Genomic DNA, 22,564 nt, shown 5'->3' with positions numbered 1-22,564 from the left:
AAAATCGCTAAATTTTGTTTTAATAGTATTAGAAAAATTTAGTTACTTAATGAAAAACAATCATTAGAACAAACTGATACAAATTTTATTTTAAAGTAACTCTGTAATTAACATATCGAAAAATGTTATGGCCAATGTTATGTTTAGTGAGGTATTTATATGGCAACGCGATTGTTTTAGTACCATTTTATACATCTGTGTCTAGCACCAACGACGTTCACAAACAAAAAAAGCCGCACAAAATTGCAATTTCTTATTTGCAAGAAAACAAACAATTTTTAATTGCAATTGGATATTTCTTGTTAAATTAGTGATTGGAAAAATTAGTTTTTATAAAACATTTGTTAAAAATAAAAGGTGTAACAGTTTTGTTGTCAATAAATTGTGTGCCTTATTATTGTTAAGAATGTCTGCTGAGCTGCCCAGCATATCCGAAGAGCCCAGTTCATCGAATCCCAGTGAGGTAAAGTACTCAAAGAAATTATGCTCCATACAACAGTATGCTACAGTTAATTCCATTTAGACACAGAAAGCCGAAGTTAAAACTGATAAGACCTTTTCACGTTATCGTTCTCTAATTGTAACCGAGTGTGGTTTTAAAATAACAACAACAGAAAATTATTTGAAGCGATTGCAAAATTTACGAAAAGAATTGAATTACATTAACGAAACCGATTGGATGTATGATTCTTTGGATAGAAAACAAAATCCCTAAGGCAGTGACGAGTGTTTTTTAATATACATACATAAATAGTTAAGTAGTTTTAGACGCAACAAGTCGAAGAACATGATAACGATTTTAAGAAATTTGTGGGTCTCCAGAGAAGCTCGCAAAAATGAACTGGCCGAAAAACTGGAAGAAGAACAAAATAAACTTGATTTGGAAATAGACAAAGAAAATATCAACCACAATGCAGAACCAATATCCTGTATGAAGCATATTATACAAACAACAGCAACATCATCTGATAAGGAACCAAATGGAAACACCGAATGTTTTAAACGTACTGGTAAGTACCTATAGAAGAAAAAATAATTATGTAGGAAGTTGTGAATATTTTTTTGTGCAGGCATTATAACTGCCTTGAAAAGTAATCATGGCTCCATTGATCATGGCATATTCTTTGACATGAATGTGGCTTTATCCGTGGCCAGTGAATTGAAAACTGGTTGTCGAGTTGAGTATTTGGCTTATAAACACCAGGAAACAGATCATATAAAAGTGATTAAAATTGACCAAGTTATAGACGAATATTGGGATGAAGAAGCAATCTCAGAAGAAAAGGTGACTGACGGCATTGTTGAACATTTATTTTTTTATAAAATATCTCCTTCTCTGCCTTTAGATTGAAGCCAAAATAAGAGAATTAAAAACCGAGCAACCGACATTTTTTAATACACATCAGCGCAATATCTTGGGCTTAATATCAGAACGTAAACCTGATTCGATAATAGTCGATACGGACTATAAAACTATGAACATTCATTTGGACGCGGTGGAAATTGATTTTATCCCTAAGGAGGGTGATCGTGTGTATATCTGTTGCAATGTTCAAAGTGATGAACATTTTGTTGATCGTAATGGCGAAATTTTGGAAGAAGTTAGTGTACATCCTGCACGTTTGATGAAAAGTGAAAAATGTACCGTTAAGCGTTTGTACAATGATTGGGGAGTCCTTAACCAAGATGCCTACTTCACGTTTGATGTTTTGCCCGCAGCTTGCAAATTGAATTTAGGTGACATCGTTAGTGCTGATCTTATTGAGTGTGAAAGGGTAAGTGAATGAATTTAGCAGAGACACGAACCAAAACTTGCTCAAATGTATTCAGATCATATAGACAACAATTTATTATTCTGTATGGGAAATGTAGTTCCCATAAACATACCTAATCCGATTAACATATCTTTTAAAAATCCTAAAAACATCCGAGAAATTCGAAAAATTAAAATTTTTCATTGCCGCCAATTTTACATCTTGATTATTTAATTAGGGCGAATATGTTTGGCGCTGCATTAAACTAACAGTTTTGGAACAAGTTTACGAATCACAAATCAATGGCAACACCACACTTCGTTTAGAGCAACGTTCGGAAAATCGTGCCATCACAGTTAGTCCTGATATAAATTGTGTATTTAACTCATTAAATCAGGAACAGGAAATAGAATGTACCTGCACCAACAATTGTGATCGAACTTTCCGCGGCCATATAGAGTTTTTGGGCCGTAAGGGTAAGGCACAAGTACGTTTAATAGAACCTGAACCGGGCATACCCTTTGTACTGGAACCCAATGCAAAACGCTCGATAAAATTTAAAGTTGAATCAAAATGTCTTGGTCAAAGTAATGAACAATTTGTTATACAATTCGAAAGTTTTCGTATTAAGCGCAGTATTTCAATAATCGTCTGTGAAACTGAGGCAGAAGCTGAGGCTATCAAACAAAATTTGGCTATTGAAGTAGATGTAGAGCGTAATGCAAATACTCCCGTAGTAGGTGGCCGTAACCAAACATATCGTTCACGACATTATGCCAATCAGGTAAATAATCGTTAATACTTAAGAGTTCACTATGGCACCTTCCATATATTAATAATTTCAGATTTGGTCTAATCGTGGTGAAGTAGTACCAGGTGTTGGGATTGCTCCTAAACGCCGTTTTGTTGCCCAACGTATAGGTTACTTTGAAGTGCCGGAACGTTTGCGCAAAATGTATTTAACCTGTGAAAATAAACATGAAATGCTGGACCATATTGAACAAATGTTTCCAAGTATTCAACAGGAACTTTGTTTCACTAACTATACATCTCGTTTTCAAACTTTAATCTACTTGGAGGAAATCGAATGTTTTGTTAATTTTCGCAATTATGACCGTGAACGTGCTCATTTTACTAGAGATGGCGAATATCTATCGCTGGCCATAGAAAATTTAAGTGAACGACGTCCTTCATTGGTGTTGGGTGATGTGGTGCGCGCAATAAATCCCTGGAGTGATAGAGATTTGGATAAACGTAGTTATGACGGTGTTATACACAAGGTTCTTTTCAATAGAGTTTTACTAAAATTCAATGCAGGATTTCAGCAAAAGTATAATGGCGAAGATTATCGTTTGGAATTTTATTTTTCACGCTTCGGTTTTCGTAAACAACATTTTGCTGTTGAACGCGTGGTCAGGCATTTGGGAGAGAAGTTTCTTTTTCCCTCTAATGTTAGTTTGCGCGAACAGCCACAACTTAATATACAGTTGGACGAGGATAATAATATTATTTCACAGGGTACGACTTACAAATGGTATAATAAATCTTTAAATCCCATACAAAAAATGGCGGTATTTAAAATTCTTCGTGGCGAAGTGCAAAATATGCCTTATGTCATATTTGGACCACCAGGCACGGGCAAAACTATTACTCTAGTAGAGACCATACTACAGTTGATTAAACACTTACCGAGTGCAAGACTTTTGGTGGGAACACCTTCTAACAGTTCAGCCGATTTAATTACAACTCGTTTAATAGAGAGTGGTGATCTTTGCCCGGGAGATTTTATCCGTCTGGTGTCACAAAACCAAATCGAAAAGGACCTAGTACCAGAACATCTTATGCCGTATTGTGCCACTATTGATATAGCTGCAGATGGTACTTGTAATGATTCCATGATAGTCACCGAATCGGGACTCAAACTTAAGTGTCAAATGAAATTCTTGGGACGTCATCGTGTCACCATTAGCACTTGTTCTACTTTGGGAAATTTTCTGCAAATGGACTTTCCTAGAGGCCATTTTACACATGTTTTAATCGATGAATCCGGCCAATGCTCGGAACCCGAAATAATGGTTGCCATTACACAGGTATCGAAATATCGTGGTCAAGTTATTCTGGCCGGCGATCCCTTGCAATTGCAGGCAATTGTAACAAATCGTTATGCTGGCGAAAAAGGTCTGGCCACCTCTTTTCTGGAACGTTTACTTGCTCGTTCTCCTTATTTAAAGGATCTTATACGTTATCCTAATACTTGTGGTTTTGATCCTCGTTTGGTTACCAAACTTCTATACAGTTATCGTGCACTGCCCTCCATACTTCATATATACAACAAACTCTTCTATGATTCCGAATTAATAGCAAATATAAGCGAAAATAATTCTCGCGAAGCTGAAATGATCAAACAAATAAGTGCTTTATTGCCAGAATCGGAAACGCGTTCTAAAGCACACGGAGTCTTCTTCTATGGCATGTTAAGTGAAAATATGCAAGAAAAAGATTCGCCTTCATGGTACAATCCTCATGAAGCTAAAAATGTAATGTTTATAATAAATTTCATTGGAAAACTAGAAATTACCCTTTACATCCTTAATATTTTTAGGTTTTCCTTATGACTCTACAACTTTATCGAAAAAATATAAAACCCGAAAGCATTGGTATTATAACACCCTACACCAAACAAGTGAAACATTTGCGTAACCTGTTTATTACTGCTGATATTGCTATGCCAAAAATTGGTTCTGTAGAGGAGTTTCAGGGACAGGTGGGTAGAATTAATAGCAAATCTATTTCAACAATAAAATTTCTTTTATTTTTTACAGGAACGTGACATAATATTGATTTCCACTGTACGATCTACTCAGAAATACGTACCAAATGATATACGGCATTCTTTAGGATTTGTCCATTGTGCAAAACGTATTAATGTGGCAATATCTCGTGCCCGATATCTTTTATACATCTTTGGAAATCCATATTTATTAGTTTTAGATCCGTGCTGGCGCACATTTATAAAATATTGTGTGGATAATGATGCGTATTTAGGTTGTGATTTACCAGCCGAAATGTACGAATCGGAAAACTCCACAAACATACAAGAGAAGGAAAATGGCGAAATTCGCTAACATTCCAAAGCAAAATAACAATTTAATAATTTGATACAAGTATATTTTATTTCTAAAAAACAAATGGCTTTAAACATATATAAAAAGAAGTTGAGGACTACATACACATACATTAAAATAGAATAAAATTCAAACATCAGAACATAAAAATATAAAATTCTCAAAGTTATTTAATAATCTTAACGGGCACCATTATCCTTTCATTTTCCATGTAAACCTTGAAATTTTTAAAAAAGTAGACAAATAGTATTAAGATTTTGAAATAAAATGTATTAAAACCAAAAAACCTACCATTATAAAAACATTTCCTGTTGGATATTGAAAGTTTGTATGCAGTCCGATTTCAATTTCGGTTTGTCCGCCATCTGGTGCTAAATATCCATCGTTGGGTGTAAAACGTAGTACGTCCTTTAAGTTGCAGACCACCTCAAAGAATTGACGCGATTTAAATCCATTGTAGACACGTAGTGTGGTAGAGGTTTGATTGTTTACATTAATTTCCAGAGTGCGAGGATTTACCGACCAGGTACCCCCGTGCTTATTGGACTTTGTAGCATTTTGGCCAGACTTGGCATCAATATCCTCGTCGTAAATTTCATCTACAGTGCCCAGGGCGGAGGGTGGTGTTGGCGAATCGGCAGCAGCACATATTGTGCGAAACAGAACAGTCTCATCCACGTCTGGCAAAAATAATGAGGACGCTTCAACCGTATCATCCATATTATCGTGGTTGATGGTAAGTAAGATTTCATGTATGCGGAAAAACGATGCCATATCCATGGCTACATTGGGATTTTCTTTGATTTCATGTAAATCGTACATTTCCGATTCTTGGGGAAATTTCGTCCACAACATATCTAAAGCACTTGAAGAAAGCTTTGCACGTTCCTCTTCACTCATTTGCGTTAATAAACGTCGAATACGCTGCCGATTTGCCTCGTCGCCACAAATCACACGCATGTTTGCCAAAGTCAATACGTTGCTCATTTTTTTGATAATTTTTTTAATTTCCTCACGCTTAGGACGAAAGACAATACGCACGTCTACCATATGTTTGGGGGGTATTAAAATTTGACGTGGATATATTTCAAAGGCATCGCTTAGACGAGGCATCATGAGACCAATAGAGTCTATAGACACTGCAGCAAATCCTAACAATGGTCCTTTATTGTAGAAGCTAACCATACGTTCCAAGGGCTGGGCCAATTCACACACATCTCCCATGGTAACAAAGGGAGATCCCACCGGTCCCATAGAGATGTTTTGAGCAATTATGCTGGCATTTCCACCATAACCATAGAGAGGCACATCTAGAAATGAATTGCCCATTGTCTGAGCCCCACTGGGTGCATAAAACGACAGCTTTCCAACAGCCACTCCTCGCACAGTGGGACAAAAACTAATGCTTATACTACGACATTCTTGCGACTGCAACGTTATGGTGTTACTTCGCTGAGAATTGACAATTTGAAAACCAGGACCACTAACCTCGATGCGTATAACCAAACGTTTGTTAATAATATTCTTAATTTGCATTGATTTGCGGGAATCGCTGCGTAATTTTATGCTACCCCATGAAAGTTCAGTATTTGTAACTTTTAAAGGAATTTGTTTACCGTCGCGGTGGCTAAATTCACTTGAACTGGAGCAGCGCGAAACACTGCGACCACTAGCTCCCGATATGGCACTTCGATAAGTTTGCATGGTGCCATAGCTACAAGTACTAGAGGACTCACTACCCACCGGAGACGATACAACTTTTCTAGCAGCACCGGCACTCAGCAACTGACGATCGGAATTCGAAGTGGCGTCAAGATTAGGTGATTGGAATCCTAAGGTGCTGGGTGTAGGAGAGGGCACTTGAGACATGTGATAGCTGCGTGGTGAAGACAAAGGTGAATTGTCTAAACGTCCAGGACTCGTTCTTCTGGGGGAAACGCATTGTGGAACATTTAAAGTATTACTACGAACTACTAAAGAACTAGCAGAATGATGACCATTTGAGATATTGGGCGAAATACCAAAATCTGCATTCGTATTATGATCTTGACCATCGAGACGTGTAGAACACATGGATTTTGGCTCCTTGTCTGACCTGTTTTTATTATTTAAAGCATAAGCACGGGAAGGCCTCGAATTAACCGGAGTTGTTGCATCGGGCGAATCTTGCAAGGCATTTGCACTAATTTGCAAAGGACTTTTATCTCTGGGCGATTTAGTACGACGCATGCGCCGATTACTAGTTATGGGTGTTCCAGGCCATTCATCATTGTCAGCTTCTTCTCCACCATCAGCCACCCGACTAACTCGTATGTTGGGAGCTCCGACTTCAATTGGACTTAATGGTGAACGTGGTTGTGTAGTGCTACGCTGTAAGTTCTTCATATCGCTTGAATTGAGCAGTGATTCACTAAAACTCATGGTATCGCATAAAGTACCTCCTCTTGAGGAACGTTTGCTTTCAGGATCTAAATTTTCTTTATTTTCTAAAATTAATTCTTCCATAGCATTTAGTTTGTCATTAACATTTAGCTTAATATCAGTTCCTAAGGAACGACCTTTTAAATGCACTGCTTCGGCATTGTTTTCATTGCTATTTTCGGTTTCATTATATGGATTCATACATGATTTTGACTTTTTTCCTTGCATTAGTAATTGTTCAGACACTCCAATGCCAGAAGCATCTGATTGAATGTCTAAATTGCCTAAATAGTCAAATATTTATTGAAAAAAGAAATTCAGTTAAAGGTTATTTTAAAGTAGTAATCGAATAATCAAAAATTTAATGCTTAATGTGCTGAACTCCCAATCCTTCAATTTAAATAAGACATTTAAGATAATGTTCACAAATATATTGTCGGAACATAGTTAATAAACTTAGTTAATTTTCAACTGTCTAATACTTACATAGAGCCCGATCAATAGCCGAAATGCTCAACAAATAAGAGTTATCCGTTGAGTTGCCAGAATCTTTGCTTTCATGGTTAGTATTCGCAATTGAGATATGTCTTGGTATAGACATTTTCGCTTCCATTGGCGTTCCTACGCGTGTATAAGTTTTATTATCAATTTTAGGTGTAATCAACATTTTTGAAGAACTCTCCAAGTCACTTGATGTGGTTGTTGTCGTTACAGTATTATCTTCTTCGTCCACCAAAGCAACAGGTGTACGACATTTATCTGGACTTTTCGATTTAACAATATTCCAAATGTTATCTGATCGCATATTGAAAAAGTTTCCAACTGAAAAATTAGGATCACCGGCAATCATGGAGCTGGAATTAATAAGTAAATATATAATAACCATGTTTGGCGATTTATAAGTTCAACTCATACTTTGAATTTGAGGGCGAGTCAAAACCATTTGTCATAATTGCTGACTGCCGTGAGGCTTTTGCTTTAGCTTGTTCACTTAAGGTGGCAGCTGGTATGGCTGCGTATTCTTGGGCCCAAGATATTTCATCATTGATTAGTTTTGATTGCATGAGTTCTCCGGGTGCGAAATCTTCGCTTTCATCCACACCAGTGCCAGCACCAGTAGAACTAAACGAAAATGTACCAAAACCTCCATTAAATGACTCCTCCGTACAGGTATTCTTTGATAAGGACATATCGGCTGTACGCGGTAAGCTTCTGGAACCATTAAAACTTGAAAAAGAACTGCTAGCAGTTGATATGCCCTGTAAATGACGTTCACTAGTAGTGTCCAATGTAGTATCGCCACTCTGTAAAGTTTCACATAGATTGCGTGCCTTGGGAGCAAATGAAGAAGCCAGAATGTCACTAACAGACATATGCTTTGTTTTTTGTCCATCACCTCCTCCCATTGCTTTATTTTTGTGATTTTTTAAGTCCTTATTATAAAGAGTAGAACGTCCTGTTATTTCTGTAGGCTCAAATGATACTTTCACATCTTTGGATGCTGAGGGTGGACATGAAGAACTATTTTCCAGATTTATAGTTTCATCAGTTACTAGATCTGATATATTGATAGCATTGGGACGACGAAAGGGCACATAATCAGTGTGGTCTAGTTCTAAAGTATGAGAAAATATTATTAAGATTGATACCTATGCAAAGATAACTTTCTTTTTTGTCCCTTTAAACCTGTTCTTTCTGAGTATGTATGTACATATTTTTTACTTACGCATCGATGGATTATTTGATGATACGTTAATGGCACTTTTAGAATTTTCCTTGTTACTGACTGGCAGTGGCCTTTTAAAAACATCACCTTTATGAGATTTTTGTAATGCTTCCAAGGCTTTCATACGTTCACTCTTTATATAAGAAAACACAATATTAAAATAATCGACATTTAATATTCTAAACCACACAACTTACATTTAATCGATCATTAATTATCCTGCTGCCACTTTCATTTGAACCATTTCTGTGACTGGCATTTTTAAAGGAATCACTTGTTAAATCACCAAAAACTGTGAAAATTCAAAATTATTAAAATATTGAACATTTTAACACACGCCTATAGATATTTATTACATTTTCCTCTACCCTTTAAACTGTCCATGTTTAAAATGCCCAATGAAGTGTCATCCCGACGCAAGGAGCTTCTTTCTTTGTACGAGCTATGATCCATGTTGTTAACAAATTAAAATAAAATGTTTTGTTAATAAAAATTTTGTAAATATAACTTCACAATAACATAATAAACTCGATATCAACAATAGTTGACTAATGTCTCTATTATTTTTGCTATTATTTAAAAATAAAACTTTTTCACAAATGATTTTTTGTGTTTGGTTCAAAAATGGCGGCGTAAAAATGTATGTGTAGAAGAATTTGCAAATAGAGTAGCCAAATGGGTTTAATCTCGGCTTATTTGTTTATAACTTTAGAGTGGCAGCATTAAATTAGAAATACAAACAGTATTACCAGTGTTTTATAAAAATTACGAAATTTCTCCAAAAAAATGTTTTTACAGTAAAAATTTTAAATTTATTTTTTGGGAAATTTGTGAAAAAAATGCTGTCAATAGATAAGTTAAAGTTATAAACAAAATATAAATATATATATATATATTTTTTTTTAATATTCATTGAACAAAATATTTTGTGACAAACCTCCTTTTTGCTTTTAAAAGCTGGCAACACCACGCCGTTATCGATAATTGGCGCGCAAATATTTATGAAAGAATTTTTGCAACTCTGTGTGTGTGTGGGAAAAGAAGAAAAGGAAAAACGACAAAAATTAGCCGAAGCGCATTTGTCAGACAAGATAATTTTCTTTTTTTATTCTTTCACAATCGTCTCAAGCCGGAAGACGTGTATTTGTAGGTGCGTGCTTGCAAAAGTGAAAAAGTTTAATTTTAAATAAGAAATAATAAGTTTATTGTAAAAAGTATTGCATATACTTTGTTACAATCAGATAATTTTGTATATAGCAGCATTTGCAAATACAAAACAAAAGTTTTTGCTACAAATTTGAAACATCAATAACAAATCACAAAAAAATGGAGCAAATTATTGCAAATTTATTGTGTGCCGACAATAATCTCATTAAGCAGGTAAGTTTTTCTTGTGTAATTCTCAAATTAAACTTGAATTTGTTAAAATTTGAAAGAAAAAAGTAAGGAATAAAGTAAAAAACACGTGGAGGGGCTTTTCAGAGAAAGATTCATGGCGAATTTTTCTTTTAATTTTATATCTTTATCTTTATTGCAATTCTTTTTTGTAGCTTGTTTTATTGTAGTTGAAATGTGTAGATTTGCGTTTGTGTGTGAGTGCAAAAAATAAAAAAGCAAATGACTTGGGTTGCCAAATTCCGATAATAGAAGAAGATTTTTATATGCAAGTAGAGGAATTTAAAAGAAAGTGCAGGGAACAAATTAAAGTCCAAAGGGGCGAATACGTTATTTTTAAATATAGATTATGACAATCAGCTGTTGTGGTAGGGCAGCTAGAATTCGCCTTGCTTTAGGTGATAAAAATGCATTTTTAATATCAAATTACAATTAGCCTTTAAAAAAGGTTAAGGAAATTAAATGTAACGGTTTTTTGTTTTTAATTTTTAAAATGCGTCTTAAAATCTCTTTTTACATAGTAAAGTGGTATGAATCAAATCAAAGGTTATGTTAAAGTGCTATTTTTCAAAATTAAATATCCTTATAGAAGTTCAAAATCAAACGTAATTGCAAAGTGTTTGGGTGTTTTTTAGTTATAAATGATCAAAGCGTCGCAGAATGGTTAACGTTTGCTCCAGACAAAATTATCAAATTTATTTTAATCGTTTATACTCGATTTCACAAGATGCAGTCTGAACTTAAATAAAAATGATAACAGTCAAATTTTGTATTTTTAATCTATAATATTTCTGAAATTTGCAGCAGCAGGCAAATGATGTGTCATTTCACTTGGGCAATCATCTGCTGTCTTAGACATTAGAGAGAAGGTGGGGTGTGGTCGGCAACACAAATCTTAATAGTTTTTTTTTATTAATAATTAACTAAAAGAATTTGTATATATTTTTTTGAAATATTAGACAAGTAGTAATAAAAAAATGTGTGCTTTGCTTTTTCTTGAAATGACTAATTAGAATAATATTTACGCGTAAATATAATTAAATTCATAATTAAAATAATTTATATGTACAATGTATTCTATTGTATGCCTAACTCTGTACACATGAATAATTTTCAAATAAATTCATCCTCATGTGCTAAACAACTTCATATACACACATGTACTGAGGCACGATACACAGTAGGGAAAAAGATTTAAATTTGAATTTAAAAGTTTGCATTTGTCGTATCTATAGGAGAAGAAGAAGGTTTGAATGAATGTTTGTATTGGTGTTGAGAAATGGTTGTTTTTTGTATTCGTTATGACTATATGCTAATTATAATTTTAATAAATACATGCAGGTAGAAAGAAAGAAAAAAGCAATTCAGCAACAAATAAGATTATGAACGCAGACATGAAAGATAACATTTGGCACACATTCTCTCGATACACAATAATAAAATGTTCAAAATTTTTATATAAAATTTAGTTAAGAAAATCTTTGTTGTTGCCACGTGCTAATAAATAATGCCATGAATTTGAAAACAAATTTATTGATTCCATTTAAGTAAATTTTATAGACATGTGCAGAAAATCAAAGTCGTTTAACAATTAAAAATTTAGGTCTGCTGCGTATGACGAAAATAAAATACTTTTGTTTTTCAATTTAGGCTACTGCTGATCTACAAGAAGCCTACAAGCGTCCTGAGACTATACCTCAACTATGCGATATTGTTGTATCAAACAAAGAACCTCAGGTACGCCAATATTCGGCTGTATTGTTAAAGAAACGTTTGGGTAAATTGCGCCATTGGCAGATGGTACCACCAGAACAGCAGCAAATGTAAGTCCATATTCATTTGCACTTTATTTTAAAACAATAGTTTAATAAAAAAAAATGTATTTTCTTATCATAAAGTATTAAACAAGGTATGCTTAATGCCTTGGTCACCGAACAGGAAAAATCTGTACGCAATGCTATTGCCCAATTTGTGGGTGTTTTAGTGCGTCATGAAGCCGATAAGAAAGATCCCTGGATGAATGATGTTCTTAAGTTCATCTACAGCCACTGCAGTTCAGCTGATCCCAAACAAAGTGAATTGGGTTCATCCATTTTCGCCACGCTTACCGATGTAGCACCCGATCAGTTTGTTCCCCATATGGAATCGGTGTGTGAAATGTTCACCGCAGCCCTTGTAGCTACCGAAGCCAGCGGTAATATGTCCTCGCCTGTAATCTTCAACATCTTATCCGGTATGACCTATTTGGTGCCATTCATTTTGGGTCACAATGCCGCCGAACAAACCTATCAAAAATCTATTCCTTTGATTATTAAATCATTGCAAGCTTTTGCTGTACAACCTGATGTTGATCAATTCGTACGTGCTTTTGATATTTTGGAGAGTATGGCCGATTATACTCCCAAATTGTTGACCACCAATATCAAATTGTTGTTGGACTTTTGTTTGGAGGCTTCAAATAACGCACAATTGGATAGTGCTGTCCGTGTTAAGACTGTAGCATATATTGGTTGGTTGGTACGCCTTAAGAAGAAGGTTATCATTAAGCAGAAACTTATTGAGCCCATCATTCAAGTTGTTTTTACTTTGATGGCAACCGAACCAGAGGGTGATGAGGGTAAGTTCGTTTTTTCACTAAAATTTTTAACCAAAAATTTTCACCAAAATTAATAAAGAATTTTTCGAAACAAATTTTTAACAAAAAATTTCACCAAATTTAAAATTACAATTTTACCAGAAATTTTCACGAATATTTAAATAAAAAATCAATTCATTTTATTATTCTTCTTTCAGATGATGAAGAATACTTCCTTGGCGAAGACAGTTCCAATCCCATGACTACCGCCACTCAAACTATGGATTTGTTGGCCTTGAATGTTCCCCCAGAGAAGTTGATCCCACCACTATTGCAATTGTTGGAGCCTGCTTTGCAAGGTCAAGATCCTTTGCCCCGTCGTGCCGCTTACTTGAGTATGGCTGTTATTGCTGAGGGTTGTTCTGAAGCTATTTGCAACAAATACTTGGAAACCATGTTGAATATTGTTAAAGTTGGTATTACTGATCCCGTACCACTTGTACGCAATGCTGCCTTCTTTGCCCTCGGACAATTCTCCGAACATTTGCAACCCGATATTACCAAATTTGCTCCACAAATTTTGCCAATTCTCTTTGAATTCTTACAACAATTGTGCAACGAATTGAGGGTAAGTCCTTTTCATATAATATAGAGATTACATTCTAGTTTATGATTATAAATTATCCTTCAGTGTTGCCTGCGTTAACTGAAAATATTGCAGTTTTTTAAATTAATTTTATTAAGTTGGGTAATCGCGGCAGCACTGACTCTTTTAGTGTATGTGTTTTTTGTATTATTTGGCCTTTAATCAAAATTCTTAATGTTAACTTTTTGTTTTTGGCTCTGCTCTTTTTTTGTTTTCTTCTAATCTTGTTTTTATTCCTTAATGCTGCATTTGTTTTTAAGGCTTATTGGCCACAAGATAATATAAACAACGTGTCTGAGCCTTGGCCAACAGGCATTAAGCAAAACTCCAATTCCATACTGTATATGAGCCAATTGCAATTTAAGCGTAAAACGCTGCTAGCAAATTATGTATAGAAAAACGAATTTTAGTTAAACAATTTTGATAAAATTTTTTAAAAATTGTATTTTCCTTTTAAATTGTTTTATAGAGCGGTGGTGTAGAACCCAAACACATTGATCGTATGTTCTATGCTTTGGAGACTTTCTGTGAAAATTTGGAGGATGCTTTAGTTCCCCATTTGCCTTTACTTATGGAACGGTAAGTTTGAACGGAAATGATGTGGTTTTAATGGAATATTTCTTATAATAATTATGGTTTACAGCTTGTTTGAGGCCATGAATCCTAATAACTCAGTACGTGTACGTGAGTTGTCTTTGAGCGCCATATCTGCCGCTGCCAATGCTGCCAAGGAAAACATGATGCCTTATTTCCAACAATTGATTGCCATGTTGCAAACTTATTTGGTTAAAACTGAAAACGAAGATATTTTGTCTCTGCGTTCCCAAGCCATTGATACCTTGGCTGCTATTGCCCGTACCATTGGCAAGCAAAACTTCATGCCTTTGGCCACTGATACCATGACTTTCGCCTTGGCTTTGTTGGAAGAAGCTGATGATCCAGATGTACGTCGTGCTCTTTACAATTTAATTGCTTCGCTGGCCGAAGTTGTCAATGAAGAAATGGCCTCTGTTTTCCCTAAGATCATGGAACGTCTCTATGATTCTATACTCTCGACTGATGAAGTTATTCCCGAATTCAAGGAAGATGTTATCAATGTTCCCGCTCCCGACAATGAGGAGAATGAAGATCGTGAAATTGATATTGAAAATTCCGACGGCGAAGATGATGATTTGGACAACATTGCTGGTTACAGTGTAGAAAACTCTTATTTGGATGAAAAAGAAGAAGCTATTTTGGCTCTTAAGGAATTTGCTCAACATACCGGTGCTGCTTTCATTCCCTATCTCGAGCAATCCTATAAGAATGTTTACAAAATGATTGATCATCCTCAGGAGGATATTCGTAAAGTATCTATTGATGCCTTGACCACCTTTATTATTGCCTTGTACAAACAGAATGATGTTCAAGGTGTTGGTAATGCCATTACTATTTTAATTCCCAAATTGGGTCAAATTGTCCGTGACGATGAAGAAGTCTCTGTTGTTTTGGCCGCTCTCGAAAGCTTCTCTGATATTTTGAAAGAATTGAAACATGTTGCTTTGCCCGATGACAAGTTGACCGATACCATTTTCACTTGCATTAACGATGTCTTGTTGGGCAAAGTTGCCTGCCAATTCGATGAACCCGCTGGTGGCAATGACGATGACGCTGAAGAAAGTGAATATGATGAAGCTATTGTTGAAGGAGCTGGTAATTTGTTGCCACTATTTGGTCATGCCATGCAACCTGAAAAGTTTGCCATGTACTTTGGACGTGCCTATCCCATTATTGTTTCTAAATTGGTATGATCACCTAATGATTAATTACATTTTTTCTGTAAATAATTTGATTTTGTTACTTTATTGCAGCAAAAGGCCAAGAAGAATGAAGAACTTGAGTCTCAAAGAGCTTTTGTTTATGGTGCTTTGGCTGAATGTTTTGGTGCTTTGAAGAGCTGCACAGGAACCTATTTCGATACCTTCTGTCCTCTTATGATTGATGGTCTTTCTGATGACTTCTACCAGGCTCGTCAAAATGCTGTTTTCGGTTTGGGCGAATTAGTTTTATATGCTGAGGAAAAATCATTCGAGTAAGTTATTTTAATGCCAATACATTTTTAGCTTAAAATTAATTATTATTTTCTTTCTCTTTTTACAGAGCTTATCCTCACATTTTAATGGCCTTGTCACAAGCTGTTGCAAATGAAAAAGAACCCGCCGCTCTGGACAACATATGTGGTGCTATTGCTCGTCTTATCATCACCAACTGCAACCTGGTGCCTTTGAATCAAGTATTGCCCGTTTTATTACAGCATTTGCCTTTGCGTGAAGATTTCGATGAGAATGCTTCCATCTTCAAATGCTTCAAACTTTTGTACATTCAATGCCGTGAAGCAATTACCCCATCTATTGAACAAATACTCGCCATTGCCATTCATGTCTTGTACAAAAAGGAGTTTGTCGATCAAGAGACCTGCGAAAATGCTGTCGGTTTAGTTAAGGAAATTCGTGAAAATTATCCCGATAATTTCAGTGTTGTTGCCAATTCCAATCCCGAAGTTTTACAATTTTTGCAAACTCTATAAGAACTGGCAAATATTAGAACGTTAATTAACAGCAACATCACTTTGCTTTCTAGAAATAGTACGACGACAAGTATTTGAAACTGTTATTTCTTCCAAAGAAACTTTAACCGACCGTAACACATTTTCCCCCCTGATTCTTGCAAAGCCAACAAGATAAAGTGTACATTTCAAAACTATATACAAACAAACATACATTTTCTCTTAAGTAAGACTGCAAAGCATCATACAACAAATGAAAAGAAACGATATAATACTTGTAATTATTATAAATATTATGAGCAGCAATTCCTTCTAACCATTTTAAAACCAAACACTTTATATTAGTATTTTAACTTACAATTTACATATTTGTTGTTCAATTATGATGTACTTTCACAAACATGTAGTTATATTTGACACAACAACACAAGATGTTTTATTTTAATTTTATTTTTGTTTAATTAGTTGCTTTGTTTGCAGCTACATATATATTTAAATAGTTTTGTATATCTGGCATATACACCGGAGCCATACTTCATGTTTGAAGAACTTCGTCTCCACTTACTCAATCTCAAAGGAGTACGTCATCATCAAGACGTACTTGGATATTATTTGTAGTTCATTAAGTATTTCCTTATTTTTTTATTAGACTTTATTTTCGAGTTGTTGGTACTTTTACCAGTACACAGCATACTCCACGGGCTGTGATAAAATATATCCTTGTGTCAAATTGTTTTCTTATCGCCTTTTTTTCTCCCTCCCTCCCCTCTCACACTAGTAATGTCATGTTTTTTATTAAATCAATCCCATTGCTCTCTATTGGTAAACTTGTGCTTAAATTTCAGGAATTCAGTTTTCTTTTTATTATTTTGAATTTTAACAAAATTTATTTTACTTTTGCGCTACACTGTCAATTGAATTTATGGTTTTATTTTTAAAACTTTGCCGTGCTTAGCAGCTATTTAACACAAAAACATTTTAATTTTTATTTAGGTCAAACTTTTAAATTCAAATGAAGTTTTTAGTTATTATAAATTTTTTATATCCTTTTTTTAAAATTGTATGACCACAAAAAATTTTAAATATGTATATGCATATTATTATACTTATATTTTCATTACTTATATAGTATATTATACTTTTTTAACAAAAATTGTTTTGCACTTTTAATATAAAATTAAAAATTGTATTTAACGTCTATAATGAAATAATTTCATAAATTATATTAAATTATAAATAAGCATACACTAAACAAATGTATGCTAAAAGTTTTTTTTTAATATTAAATTTATTACCCTCTTATAATATTGTGGTAAAAAAAAACAAAGAGTTGAAATTATCTATGTAATAGTTAAGAAAACAATACAACTCACAACATGTTAATAATAAATAAATTGAAGTTTGAAACGATATAAAAAAAGTGAAGAAATTTCTCTTGATGTTTAGTGGAAAATGTGGTAAGTGTATTAATATTAAATTGAATGAATTAAAACATATTTTAATTTGGCTGTTTCGGAAAGTTTACATACGACTGAATCAATATGCCTCTGAGTTTACTTAAGGATGTTCTTCTTGTAATCAAACTAAAGGTCTATACAGACCAGTCATGGAAAATTCAGTACTTTAGTACTTTTTGATATCGGAAAATAACGCAGTACCCCCATAACATTTTAGGTACTTATAAACATAGTAAGTAGTAAGTCTGTAGTATAGTCTAGACTATAGATTATTTAGTCTAGTCTATGGTCTAATATAGGGTCTAGTCTGTAGTCTAGTCTACAGTCTATATAATCTAGTCTATAGTCTAGTATAGTCTAGTCTATTCTATAAACTAGTCTATAGTTTAGTCTATAGTGTATTCTATAATCTATAGTCTAGTCTATAGTCTTGTCTATAGTGTAGTCTATAGTCTTGTCTATAGTGTAGTCTATAGTCTAGTCTATTCTATAATCTATTATCTAATCCAGTCTATAGTCTAGTCTGTAATCTGGTCTAAAGTCTAGTCTATTGTCTCGTCTAGTCTATTCTATAATCTAGTCTATAGACTAGACATAGTCTAGTCTAAACTCCATTCTAGTCTGTTCTATATCTAGCCAATAGTCTAGTGACTAGACTCTAGTCAAAAGTCTAGCCCATAGTCTGTCTACAGTCAAGTATGTAGTGTCTATAGTCTAATATATAGTCTATTCTATAATCTTGTCTATAATCTAATCTATAGTCTAGTCTATAGTATAGTCCATAGTCTAATCCATAGTCTAGTCTATAATTTAGTCTATAGTCTAGTCCATAGTTTAGTCTATAGTCTAGTCTATAATCTAGTCTATAGTCTAGTCTATAGTTTAGTTTATAGTCTAGTCTATAAATTAGTCCATAGTCTAGCCAATAGTCAAGTCTGGTCTGTAGACTAGTTCACTTCTTCCAAAATCAATCCTGCTTTATGTTTTATATAACTTCCACTCTTAACTCTAATGATAAATAAATTTCCATGGCCTTTTTTTCATAAGTTAACATAATACACTTTTTATTTTTGTTTCTGTTTCTTCTCTTTTTTAGGTTTAAACTTTTTACTGGGATTCTTCTTACTACTTAAAATGGGCTGCTCTTCAGTTTTTTCGTGAACTTGTGTGCTGGCCTGTATCTGGAGTTTTTCCATCAACGACATCTTAGAAGTGTCCTTGTGTAGCAAGGCCTTCTCCTTGGCACGTTCCTTTTTCAACAATTTAAGACGTTTATCCTGAGTAACCTTTTCACGTAAGGCATTCAAAGCCGAGGAATATTCTTTGGCGTATGTTTCTTCCGTTGAAGTGGAAGCGGTCAATTCGGCGGTTATTACTTTGCCCACTTCAGCCAATGTTTTCTGAAAATGTAGATTTCTTTAGTAAAAGTGTTTGAAAGAAAATATCAAATTGTTACTTACATCAAATTCCGTTTGTTCCTTTTGTGTTAACAAAGTAATGGCTGTGCCGGGACGCCCAGCACGAGCTGTACGACCTATACGATGTATATAGGTCTTAATGTGTCGCGGTGGATCATAGGAAACCACTATATCCACATCAGGTATATCAATACCACGAGCCAAAGCATCAGAACAAATTACACTTTTTCGGAAAAAAATTAAAATTATAGATAAATCTTGAAATAAAAAAATTTTTCAACACCTACCCATTAATTCTTCCTCTTGCGAAAGAACTTAATATATTAGATCTTTCCTTGACATTAATAGAGGCAGATAGCTCCTCTATAACTAAATCTTTTTTAAAAAGTTGTTTTAACACAAAAGCCAATCTAAAAAGAAAACACTGTTAAAGTTTTCTTGTCCAATAATTGTTTAAAATACCACTCACCTTCCAGAAGACTCTACACTGTTGGTGAAACATAAGAATTTTGTCCATTGATATTGCTTGATTAGAGAGAACAATGTCAAAGGTTTCAAACGTCCCTCTGTTATGCAGAATTTCTCGGTTAATTCCGCTGGTGTGGTATATTTGCCTATAAACTCTCCTCGTGCCACCTCACTTTCAGCATGGGCATCGGCATATTTCTGGCGCAACTCTTGCAGACTGTCTAAAACAGAAGTGAAAAGTTTTGGTTGAAACAAGCGCAAACTTTGTAATTTTTCGGGATCTTGTGATAGAGTAGCCGAAAATAGCAGCTTGTGGGGTTGACAACCACTCGATATTTCCAATTCGTTGTAACACAAGGGAGCAGCTCTTCCCGACAACAACTGATCCGAAGTGGTGCGTACATGAGCATCTAAATGATAAAGCCAGTTTTGGAATACGGCATCCATGATACGATCAGCTTCATCAATAACCAGAAATTTCAATTCCTTAAGACAGAAACCTTTAGTGGCATGCAAATGATCGACCAGTCGACCAGGTGTTGTTACTATAATATCTACTTTTGAATAGTATTGTCCCTTATATTCCTCTACTAATTTTTCCTGTTCTACGTGGAAGGGCACTTGGGTGGAGAGTAAACAAACTGATAAATCAGTTTTGTCACAAAGTTTCTTAAATACACGAAATACTTGATGCGCCAATTCCGCCACGGGCAATATAACCAAAGCACGGATTTTACGTTCCACACGTTGCGACAGCAACTGCACTACGGGTATAGCAAAAGCTAAAGTTTTGCCACTACCGGTAGGAGCAGAGACACAAATATCCCTGGGTCGGAAAGGAGTTGGTTTAGAGTGTGCCTCCAAAATATATGGCACTACCGCCAATTGTACAGGAAAAAGTCTGCTAATATTCATTTCCTTAAGAGCACCACGTATGTGAGGAGCCAAATAAGACATTTGCGAGATATTGCTTTCATCCTCATCGCTAGTTTTGGCAATGCTGGTGGATACTATAGTGGGATGAGCTAACCATGCAGGCAACACCACCTCCACACTTTGACGTTTACGTGCATCATTCTCATCACCCAACACCACAAAACCACTTGTTTCCTCCTCCTCAGCATTTTCGTTTGCCAGCTCAATACCTTCATTAATCGGATCTATTTCATCTTCTGCTTCTAACGTTTTTATACTTTCTTCCTGTTTCGATTGTTTGGCCTTTACCGCTTCTTTTTCCACTTCATCACTTTGTTCCTTAGTTTTTATTTGTTTGCGTTTACGTTTTTCCACTTTCTTTAAAAGATTTTGTAAAATTTCATCTTCATTTGTTGGCTTTCCCTGCAAGTCCTGTTCCACATAGCTAAAAGGTAACAATTATGTGTATTTAATAATATTAACAATAATTATTAATTTATAATTACCGATTTACTGTAAATAGTTCCATTTTAAAACTAATAAACTAAAATAAATCTGTTGCAAGTAGCACGTGTAGAAAATATTTGAAAAAAAAAAATAAATGAAGAATTAAAATATCAAAACAAAAACAGAAAAATTGTAAAAAACACGAACAGTTGCTTAAATTAGTATTGTTAAAACAGTAGCAAATACAACTGTGTGAAATGTTTTATTAATTAAATGGCAATGCTGTGTGTAGCTAGGCGTTATAATAAGAAATGTTTTTAAAAACAATTTAGTTCAGGGCGGGTACCCTTTGCAAAATGAATGTAAATATAATATCATTAGAAAGCGTTTATTACTAAAGCCTGGATTGGTCCATAATTGGCCGTTGGTCCCATATTCGAAAATCAATTAAACGAATACAATTCATTAACAATTGTTATTTCGGGATAAAATTTAACACGAAAGTATTTGTATTCATACCTACCATATAAAATTCGACTAGAATATGTTTTACACATAAACAAGCCATTTTCCCGGTTGGGCTCATAATTGGTAATAGATAAGGTCCACCTACAATAGCACTCTAACTAGTTTTATGTGCAGCTTGACGGCGTCGGTTGTGCTGAATTTACAGCCTGTAATGTAGATACATTTTTGACTGAAACCTTGTATAAATATTCGTTTTCATGCAGAAATCTCCTTAAGAGGTTCAAGTATTTTTTCATCTTACTATTGTTATAAAATATTTCACTTTTAACCAGTTATTAAAACAATTGTTTAATAATTTTAAATAATATTAAAAAAAAAATTTAAATATATAACACAAATATTTCTTCTAATTTATGGAAAAAAACAATAATATTTTTTATATTCAATTAAACGATTAAAATTAAAATATATAACAAACAATATAATTCGCTTTAATATCCGCTGCGTTATAAATAAATCATTAGCAAACCTAAATTATTACAACAAAACAAATATTATTAATAATAATAATAAACAATTTAAAAAATTCCCCTTTCCGCGTAATTAAACAAACGGCTTTTATAAAGAAAAATACTAAATATGTTAGATATCAATAAGGAATTTCCCTTAGAAATGATTTAATAGTAAAATTTCAAGAATAAATGTAATATAACAATTCAATTGTAATATATATTTAAAAATAATTAATTCATAATCTAGATGATGCTTACAACTTTATTAGTAAGCATCTAATTTGTTAGTTGCTTTGCTAACACTTTATTATTTAAGTTATTAACCCTCTTTCCGCACTTTCTTACTTTGTGGTTGTCCGATATAACAAATCAATTACGCTCAAAAATATTGTAGTAAATATAAAATTGTTAAAATGTATCATAGAATATAACAAAAAAAAAAAAAAAAACACTAATCTTTTATTTGACATTTTTATATGAGTAGTTTTCTTCTAAACAGAAAAGTTATAGAAGAGAAGTTAAATGTAACAAATTAAATTTATTAGTACGTTAATCATATACCGAATTTTATACACCCACCAAGACGTATTGATTATAAGGTGAAGGCGCTTCATATGATAGTTTTTTTTTTTTTTGGTCATCAAATTTAATCCCGAAGTTGCCAAACTGCTTATAAGAGCAAATAGGAATGA

General features: G+C 34.0%; 4 protein-coding genes across 5 annotated transcripts; 2 read left to right on the top strand and 2 right to left on the bottom strand.

Moving 5' to 3' along the window:
* Positions 1-191: 191 nt before the first annotated feature.
* Positions 192-5,148, top strand: LOC119608836 (probable RNA helicase armi). The gene is made up of 8 exons (XM_037963383.1): positions 192-463; positions 524-1,010; positions 1,071-1,285; positions 1,347-1,775; positions 1,993-2,538; positions 2,600-4,291; positions 4,357-4,518; positions 4,577-5,148. Exons 2-8 carry the CDS (start codon positions 788-790, stop codon positions 4,877-4,879), a joined length of 3,570 nt encoding a protein of 1,189 aa, XP_037819311.1. The 5' UTR covers positions 192-463; positions 524-787; the 3' UTR covers positions 4,880-5,148.
* On the bottom strand, positions 4,953-9,687 carry LOC119608834. Of its 2 annotated transcripts, none has more exons than XM_037963381.1 (7): positions 9,383-9,687; positions 9,224-9,318; positions 9,027-9,159; positions 8,216-8,915; positions 7,787-8,154; positions 5,171-7,584; positions 4,953-5,096 (listed from the first exon to the last, which is right to left on the bottom strand). In XM_037963381.1, exons 1-7 carry the CDS (start codon positions 9,477-9,479, stop codon positions 5,046-5,048), a joined length of 3,858 nt encoding a protein of 1,285 aa, XP_037819309.1. In that variant the 5' UTR covers positions 9,480-9,687; the 3' UTR covers positions 4,953-5,045. The 2 variants fall into 2 exon arrangements, with proteins under 2 accessions (XP_037819309.1, XP_037819310.1); XM_037963382.1 differs by having other exon boundaries at positions 9,395-9,678.
* A 417-nt stretch (positions 9,688-10,104) lies between these two features.
* LOC119608823 (importin-4) lies at positions 10,105-17,599 on the top strand. The gene is made up of 8 exons (XM_037963357.1): positions 10,105-10,406; positions 12,072-12,244; positions 12,320-13,038; positions 13,215-13,624; positions 14,112-14,221; positions 14,286-15,426; positions 15,493-15,713; positions 15,782-17,599. Exons 1-8 carry the CDS (start codon positions 10,353-10,355, stop codon positions 16,206-16,208), a joined length of 3,255 nt encoding a protein of 1,084 aa, XP_037819285.1. The 5' UTR covers positions 10,105-10,352; the 3' UTR covers positions 16,209-17,599.
* Positions 17,600-18,553: 954 nt separating this feature from the next.
* Positions 18,554-21,063, bottom strand: LOC119608831 (probable ATP-dependent RNA helicase Dbp73D). The gene is made up of 5 exons (XM_037963378.1): positions 20,952-21,063; positions 19,532-20,890; positions 19,350-19,472; positions 19,105-19,285; positions 18,554-19,044 (listed from the first exon to the last, which is right to left on the bottom strand). The coding sequence occupies exons 1-5, from the start codon at positions 20,972-20,974 to the stop codon at positions 18,709-18,711; spliced, it is 2,022 nt and encodes a 673-aa protein (XP_037819306.1). The 5' UTR covers positions 20,975-21,063; the 3' UTR covers positions 18,554-18,708.
* Positions 21,064-22,564: the final 1,501 nt, after the last annotated feature.

The sequence above is a fragment of the Lucilia sericata genome, unplaced genomic scaffold, assembly GCF_015586225.1.
Source record: "Lucilia sericata isolate MDLA Ls3-8-SP2 unplaced genomic scaffold, ASM1558622v1 Contig000885F_arrow, whole genome shotgun sequence".
Taxonomy (NCBI): domain Eukaryota; kingdom Metazoa; phylum Arthropoda; class Insecta; order Diptera; family Calliphoridae; genus Lucilia; species Lucilia sericata.
The sequence above is the reverse complement of the archived record's forward strand: the minus strand, read 5'-3'. Positions and strand labels throughout refer to the sequence as shown.

Coding starts and splice junctions, on each gene's coding strand:
- LOC119608836 (XM_037963383.1), top strand. CDS start 788: ATGATAACGATTTTAAGAAATTTGTGGGTCTCCAGAGAAGCTCGCAAA. Junction 1,011..1,070: donor CGAATGTTTTAAACGTACTG/GTAAGTACCTAT, acceptor TTTTTTGTGCAG/GCATTATAACTGCCTTGAAA. Junction 2,539..2,599: donor CACGACATTATGCCAATCAG/GTAAATAATCGT, acceptor TAATAATTTCAG/ATTTGGTCTAATCGTGGTGA.
- LOC119608834 (XM_037963381.1), bottom strand. CDS start 9,479: ATGGATCATAGCTCGTACAAAGAAAGAAGCTCCTTGCGTCGGGATGAC. Junction 9,319..9,382: donor TTTAAAGGGTAGAGGAAAAT/GTAATAAATATC, acceptor GAATTTTCACAG/TTTTTGGTGATTTAACAAGT. Junction 9,160..9,223: donor TAATTAATGATCGATTAAAT/GTAAGTTGTGTG, acceptor TCTTATATAAAG/AGTGAACGTATGAAAGCCTT.
- LOC119608823 (XM_037963357.1), top strand. CDS start 10,353: ATGGAGCAAATTATTGCAAATTTATTGTGTGCCGACAATAATCTCATT. Junction 13,039..13,214: donor CGAACCAGAGGGTGATGAGG/GTAAGTTCGTTT, acceptor TTCTTCTTTCAG/ATGATGAAGAATACTTCCTT. Junction 15,714..15,781: donor GCTGAGGAAAAATCATTCGA/GTAAGTTATTTT, acceptor CTCTTTTTACAG/AGCTTATCCTCACATTTTAA.
- LOC119608831 (XM_037963378.1), bottom strand. CDS start 20,974: ATGGAACTATTTACAGTAAATCG. Junction 19,473..19,531: donor AGTGTAGAGTCTTCTGGAAG/GTGAGTGGTATT, acceptor TTTTCTTTTTAG/ATTGGCTTTTGTGTTAAAAC. Junction 19,045..19,104: donor AGGAACAAACGGAATTTGAT/GTAAGTAACAAT, acceptor CTACATTTTCAG/AAAACATTGGCTGAAGTGGG.